At 44.3% G+C, this 7991-nt stretch overlaps 1 protein-coding gene across 1 annotated transcript in view; it reads right to left on the bottom strand.

Moving 5' to 3' along the window:
• Positions 1-318: 318 nt before the first annotated feature.
• PGM2L1 (phosphoglucomutase 2 like 1) overlaps positions 319-7991 on the bottom strand; it is a 124298-nt gene continuing 116625 nt past the window's right edge. The window contains exon 14 of the mRNA XM_077451205.1: positions 319-4271. Within this exon, the coding sequence (XP_077307331.1) occupies positions 4169-4271 (103 nt within the window). The 3' untranslated portion in view covers positions 319-4168. The remainder of the gene's footprint in view (positions 4272-7991) is intronic.

Genomic DNA, 7991 nt, shown 5'->3' with positions numbered 1-7991 from the left:
AGCAGAGCATAAACTGAGCAGACACAGACCTGTCATCCTCCCTCTCTGCTCTGAGCGGGGGGGGGGGGAGTGGTATCAGTGGGCAGATGTGAAAGGGGCCTAATACTTGGCAGAACTATCCTCCAAATACTAATATCGTTTATAGTCATCTATGGAGACTGCACACAAGTGGAGCGGGAAGCCTTGGCGGTAAGGGTAAGCAAAAGATTTCTGTCTGTAAAGGCTTCAAATTTTTATTTTTTTACTTTATCCAAATCTTTAAATAAAAAGTAATTTTAAAGCAACTAAAAAAAGCTTTAAAGCAAAATATGACCGTGATATTTTGGCCTTAGATTTATTTTCAACTTACTTTTTATTGCAGTAAGTTGCTACATGCAAAAAAAATTCTGTTGTAATATCAGCTTACCACAAGAGGGCGCAGAGGACACTTGTTAAAGTGGAGAAGTAAGCATTCAGAATGCCATACTTGTGGCAAAGTCATCAAGAGTAATCAGCAAGGAACTCAGGGTCTTCATAGACCACCCAGCATCATGAATATTGTACAGCTATAAACACAATATTGATCTGTAACTGCTAAACTATACTGATGAAAGACAAGGACCATAAACCTAAAGGGGATCCCTACTGTACAACATAAGCCCCCTATTAACACAGTGGACCCACCTTCATGCTGTAACTATGGTGGTAAGTATCTGATGAAGGTCCACAACGCCAACTTCTAAGGAGCGGATGCTTCAAGAGTCCCTGTCTAGGTTTCAAGAGCAGTTTGGTTAACAGAACAAGAATGCAGGCTTTGCAAAGAAACTTATGACATCACTGTCATGTGATGATGTCACTAATTGCTTGGAAAGCAAATGACTTGATAATAAATTTGCAAAAAAGCTAAAAGACGACTATGAAACACAAATGTTTACAAGTTTTACCTGCTGAAAGATCCGGCCAGTTTTGTGATTCGTAAATATCCCACACAGAATGCCCATGTATGTTTCCTGATCCAGCTTGGCAGCATCCTATGTCCCGTCTCTGCCTCCAGCCTGCCCATTGGACAACCAAGCAGCATCATCACCTACATGGAATGAGCAACAAGGTGACCCAGGAAGCAGAAAAGCTGAACCTGGAAGAGTCTGAATCACAGGACTAGCTGAACACAGTTACAAATACTTAAAGTGGTCGTAAAGCCTTAAGGTTTTTCACCTTAATGCATTAAAAGGTGAAAAATATTTTGTGCTGCAACTCCCCCTCAGACCTCCCGTTTTTGTTAGCGGTTCCTGATCCGATCCAGCAATGTGCGCCAGCTCAGCGGCTCCAGCCACTGTCTCCCCCCTCACTGGACAGATTGATAGCAGTGGGAGCCACTGTCTCCTGCTGCTGTTAATCAAAAGCTGTAAAGCTGTGACACGGAGCGGGAGGGGGCAGGGCCGAGTCAATGAACACAGCAGTGGGACTCGGGAGCAAGCACGCACGGGTGCCCCTATTGAAAGTGGCTTTTCGTGCTGAAGAGGAAGGGCCTGGAGCACCGGCAGGGGACTCCATAAGCAGAGGATTGGGGCTGCTGTGTGCAAAACCATTGCACAGGGCAGGTAAGTGGAACAGGTTTGTTATTTTATTTTTATTTTTTAAAACAAGGCTTTAGTAACACTTTAATGCAGTAAAACTGGAAACATCTGTATTTCCACGCTGTTATTCACCTAGAATTCCAATTTGAAGGCACCCAATTAAATGGCTCCCTCCAGTAGACTCGCATGACATTGCTCTTCAAGGGACCATTACAAAGTGTGTATCCCTCATACACCCTCCCTGTGTCTTCTTGCTGGTTTACATGACACCACATCTACAGCGCCTCAGCAGAAAACCACATTAAAGCTTATAATTCAGATTCTGAAAGTAGATAGAACCACTGAAATGACAGTATAATACTAAACTAAGACAAGTCCACATCACTGAACAGCACCACAATACAGCTAAATGTCTCAGTCTACAGCAAATACACAAAAAACATAAAATGGTACAGAAAAGAATAAATAACAAAAACATCTGTAAAACAGAACAAAACAGCTTCTTAACACAGGATTTAAGGTTTTTGGATACATCCCTCTAGAAAGGCAGCCAATGTGTGTCACTTATTAGGAACTGTTAAAGCGACGTCATCAAGGCATGCAGCATATCCCCCTTGGGACCGGGCAGACAGCATGGCTTCCTCTGCTAAACAGAAGGAAGTCTTTGAAGAATTAACATGCCCCGTCACCTTGCTCATTCTGGTTTTCTGGACTCACGGATTCTTGCTATACCAGACAGAGCAAATAACTAACCGTTGCAGGATTGTGCCATTTTTGTGTCCTTAGGATTTTTTTATAAGCTCTGGAGGGGGGGGGGGGGGGGTCTTAGAGACCCCGAAACGCGTGTTCTATGCGGTTGTCTGTAAAAAAATAAAATAAATTTTTGGACTCAGACTATTTGTTTGGAGGCCTCAGACTTTGTACACGTGAGTATTCTGAGAAAAAGTAACAGGGTCTGGTTAAAGATGAATTCCAGGTATGCCAATTAGTTCAGCATGGACCAATGCAAAGGCGTGCGCATTGGGTGTGCCTGGGCACGCCCAAATCACCCCATGCGCACTGGTATCATTGCTCTGTGTGCCGGCAGGAAGATGGGAAAGATCTCCCCCTCTTGCCGGCTTTGCCATAAGAGAAGTGCTTCCGCTCTTCTCTTTCACTGGAAGAGAAGGGAGATCAATGTGCCGTGGTCATACATATGTAGACACACGTGTGTTTGAGCTTTGGGGTGCACACCCTAATGCAACAGGTTGTGCACACCTATGGACCAATGTAAGTATGCACGTTCCAAACCTGTGGGATCCCCCTGGAAGCTAGAAAACACTGCGGTAGGTATTGCTAATAATGTCTGTCGCTGGCTTCTGGACCCCGTTCTGAGCAGCTCCCCTGCTGCTTACTGAACACAGGAGGTAGCCTGCTCAGCCACAGAATACATGCAATTTTCTCAATGAATGCAATGGTGGAAAAGTGGGGCAATGATGTCACAACCTCCTTGCCCAATCAAAAATTAGCATGTGCATTGAGAAAATGCAAAAGTGTTCTCATGCCGAGCGAGTCACCGGTATTTACACAGCATCAGGGCAGCCGCTTGGCATGGGAACTGGAAGCTAGTGGAGATCACTGTAATAGTGGTGCTGTAGTAATGCCTACCCTACAGCGATTTCAAAGCTTCCATGGGTATCCCAAAGGTATGGCACACACAAACTTACATTGATCCAAACTAGACTAATGCAACTATATAAGAATAGCACAAAAAGAACCCAAGGGGGGCCTGCTAAGTGCAGTATCAATGAGTTTATACAATTAAAAATAATAAACACATTGATGCTGCACTTAACTGGTGCCCCCTTGTGTTCCTTTTTGTATACAAAAATTGGCATACCCAGAATTCATCTATAAAGCCCACCCATGACCACCTTATATTTTAACAGTGCTCCCCCCATGTTCCTTTTTCCGTGGCGGTCTCCTCCAAAGCTTATGGATATGGGGAGAGCATAGAATCTCCTTCCACGATGCATTGCTCTTAGTAGTGGCCAATACTAAGCCCAAAGTCATAAATGGGGGGGATGTCACTAGACTCTATAACTTAAATCATGGAGGGTTCTATGGGGAAACGGTGCAGAGGTCGGTACAAGGTGGTTGGGGGAAGGGCTGGGGAGAGAATTAAACAGACCCTGAACACTTTGGCCTGAATGGGCAAGGTAACAGGGCCTCTCTAAGATAGACCAGTGTTTTCCTGGATAGTGAAACACATCCTGGCTATCTGTCAAGCATTGGATTTGGTCAAAAGCAAAACACATACAAAACATTATAGGGGTAAGCCTGAGGGATACAGAAATAGATAAGCAAATCTCTTTTTAGTGTAATGATGCTCATCACATCAGTAGTGACCTTTTATCACTGCAAGAAAACTGCTGAGCTTTGCGATTGTCCACAACACAAAAACCTCCCAGAATGCCTTGCAGCAAGTAAACCCACATGACAAGGCCGTGATCCTGACATGTGAAAACATCTGGGCAGTTTGCACTTCACTTCCTGATGATACAATCAGAGGGTTAAGACGATGCATGAATGGGGTCAGAGAACCGTCAAGGATTGTACATTGCTGGGTCTCCTCACATCGCTCTCCAAATCAGACCATTCTTGCTGGGCTCCAAAAATTCCTCGACCAGAATCTGAATGACCTTCTTCAGCTCCTCTTCCAGGAATAGTTTGTCACTGAAAGTATAAAGGGAAAACATATTAAAGGGAATGTGTACAGGTTCTGCACATACTTTTTTTATTATTATTATGGTCAGGCCTGAAAAAAATTAGATGTTTTAGTTACTGTAAAATTTACTTCTTATAATCAATTGAGGGGCACAAGAATTCAGAAACAGTTGGGTTATACTGCCGAATACAGGCAAACCCAAAATTGAACTCTATGGTAAGTCCAAAGATCTTCCTTTCTTGCTTGTCCACTAAGGGATAGCACTGGGCATTCAAAAGCATTCCAAATGGGGGGTGAACAACCACTGATCGGTTCATGAGAATGAATTAGGAAGTGTCTGCAACTCATGACAACCTTAAAGCGGTAGTAAACCCGCAATTTATTTATTTATTTTTTTAAACCTGCAAAGCAAAATGCATAATGAGCTAGTATGCACCGCATACTAGCTCATTATGAAATACTTACCTTAGAACGAGGCCCCGACATCTGGCCCGATCCACGCCGAGGGAGCCGACATGCTCCCTCGGCGTCTCTTCCGGGTATCGCGGCTCCGGCGCTGTGAGTGGCCGGAGCCGCGATATCGTCACTCCCGCGCATGCGCGCGGGAGATTTCAGTCCGGCCGCACGAGCGCTGCCGGATTTTCACGGAGAGAACCCCCTTGTGCGCATGCGCCGCTGCAGTCAGCGGCGCATACCGAGGGGAATATCTCCTAAACCGTACAGGTTTAGGAGATATTATTTTTACCTACAGGTAAGCCTTATTATAGGCTTTCCTGTAGGTAAAAGTTAAAAAATCGACCATACTACCACTTTAAGGACCAACGCCCATATCTGAATCAGATGAGGTGAAGCAACCAATAACCAAGGAAAGGCCACAGAGGATCTACCCAATGCCCAAGACTAGGACAGAAAAGATCACGATCAATGGAAATGACTTCACACAAAGGGCCATCGAGTCGGCACTTGGTAGCAGCTGTGATCTAAAAAACTACCAAAACAGGTTATAACTGCATGAAGGAAAAAAGACGAACAAGACAAGATCAACATAAAAAAAACACTGGGACCAAATAATAGGATTTTTAGAACTGCTTACCTGTATAATCCTTTTCTTTTAAGTACATCACGGGACACAGAGCCATAGTAGTTACTATGTGGGTTATAGGCCACCTTCAGGTAATGGACACTGGCACACCCTAAGACAGAAAGTCCACTCCCTATATAACCCCTCCCACTATTGGGAGTACCTCCGTTTTTGTAGCAAAGCAATACACGTACATACCAAGATGTCCTGGGCCACAAGAATCACCGCCTTCCCTTCCTGCTTGAAGCTGTGAAGAAGTTGTGGAAGCAGCAGAACAGGAGGGAATGCATAAATCAGTGAAAAAACTGATTCCACGGGAACACCAAGGCATCTGTTCCGCATGCTAGCGGATCCTTTGTCCTCGACACAAAATTAGCAATCTTTTTGCTGAACCTGGACACAAACATTCCCCATTTTTGACATATTGCCAGAAGAATGTCGGGGTTAAGAGACCATTCTCCCGGGAGCAACTGCTGGCGACTCAAGTAGTCCGCCTGCCAAGTCTCTATTCCTGGAATCAAGACTGCTGATGGGCATGGTATATTGTTTTCTGCCCAAGTTAGGATATGATTCACCTCTCTCTGGGCCACACTACTCGTGCCCCCTTGGTGATTGATATAGGCCACTGCTGTGGCATTGTCGGATTGGATCCCGACAGGACAATTCCGTAATCTGAGCATCCTTCAGGGCCAGGCGTGCTGCCCAAATCTCTAGAATATTGATGGGCAAGGTCATTTCTGATTTGGACCATTTCCCTTGGACAGATGCTTCTTCCAGGACTGCTGCCAAGCCCATCTGTTATCTGTTACCACCTTCCAGGTAAAGCAGATTATTGGCTATCAACCACCAACTGAGGCTTTGGCGCACCTTTGGGGATAAAATGCATTGGGAAGTTTGGAGCTTGGATCTTCCTGTTCCAAGTCGATAGGACACTGTTTTGCAGTAGCCTTGAATGAAATTGAGCATAAGGAACGGCCTTGAATGAAGCCACCATCTTTCCCAACAATCTCATACAAATTCGAATAGAAGGATACTTCTTTTCTTTGACCACCTGAATTAGTTCCCTTATGGAACTGATCTTTGCCTTGGGCAAGAACACCCTTTTCTGAGCTGTATCTATGATCAAACCCAAGTATTCCAACCTCCTTGATGGTTTTAAGGAAGATTTCTCTAGGTTGAGAATCCAACCTAGGTATTCCAGGTAGCCGACTGTGGTGACCAAACTTTGGCCTAAGCGGGCTACCGACTGGTCTATCAAGAGATTGTCTAAGTAAGCTAGAATTGTTATACCTTGAGCCCTTAATCTGGCTAAAGGGGGAGCCAGGACCTTTGTAAACACTCGAAATGCAGTAGCTAGACCGAAAAGGCAGAGCTAAAAACTGAAAATGAAGATTTTCTATCTCGAATCTTATATATTTCTGGGGAGCGGGAAAAATAGGTACACGGAGATAAGCATCCTTGATGTCGACTGACGCTAGAATTTCTCCACCTTGTAGAATGGAGACCACTGATCGGATTGACTCCACGCGAAAAGGGCGGATATTCAAAAAACTGTTTAGATTTTTGAGATCTAGAATGGGTCCGACATCCCGGTTTGGTTTTGGTACCGTAAAAAATGTTTGAATAAAACCCTAATTCCATGGGGACCAATAATATCACCTTTTGAGACAAAAGATGGTCTAAAGCTTGAAAGAGAGACTTCTTTTTCTCTGGATCTTTGGGAACGTTTGATCTGAGAAAACGAGGAGACTGGGACTCTCGGAACTCTAGTTTGTACCCTAGTTATTGAGGAAGCCAACCATTTTTCCTTCCCCAGGGCCTTTTTTGTCCCTGGGGTTGACCCTGAGGTTTACCTCTTGAACTTGATGGTGGAGGGCGTCGGCACTGCCTGGAGGCTGATGCCCCTGGTACTGAAGAAGCTTGTTTAAAAGAAAAACGCTTACTCCTTTTCTTAACTGGCAAAAAGGGAACTTTTCCCATTAGAAATTCTTTGGATGTATTTATCCAGATCATCGCTAAATGGAAAACTAGCCAGGAACTTTATGTATGGTGTTTCGGCTGACCAATTTTTCAACCATAGTACTCTACACATATGCACCAGCCCAAGCGTAAGTCATGAGGCCTGGAGAATAGAATCTCTCATAGCATCTATTGCAAAACATAACATCCCTGGTATCCCGGGCAAAACTTGGGCCTGCTGATCAGAAATAATCTCGAGCACCTGCTTAAACTGGTCTCTTAAGGACTGACACACACAGACTGCTACCAATGCAGGCTGAGTGACTGAACCTGCCAGAGAAAAATTGTTTAATAGGAATTCCAACTTCTTATCCGTTGGATCCTTCAGCATTTGAGCATTGTCTACCGGACAAGTCAAATTTTTATTCACAGAGGATATAGCAGCGTCAATTGCTGGCATCCCCCATTTCTTATTAAATTCTTCCTCAATGGGATAAAGTGTTGAAAACCTTTTCGGAGGAAAAAACTTTATCTGGGTGATATCACACAGAATACATTAGCTTTCTCAGCAATGGATAGGAAAAGCATGAAAAGCTTGGGGAGGCTTTACCAAACCCAAACAAGAAGTGGGCTCATCGACTGACTCAGCTAATGGCAGCATGAATGTGGAGTGGACCAATTCAGTAAG

The sequence above is a fragment of the Lithobates pipiens genome, unplaced genomic scaffold (genome assembly GCF_037356315.1).
Source record: "Lithobates pipiens isolate NorthernLeopardFrog02 unplaced genomic scaffold, aLitPip1_a1.2 Scaffold_23, whole genome shotgun sequence".
Classification (NCBI taxonomy): Eukaryota; Metazoa; Chordata; class Amphibia; order Anura; family Ranidae; genus Lithobates; species Lithobates pipiens.
Note: the sequence above shows the minus strand (reverse complement) of the source record. Positions and strands in the feature narration are given on the sequence as shown.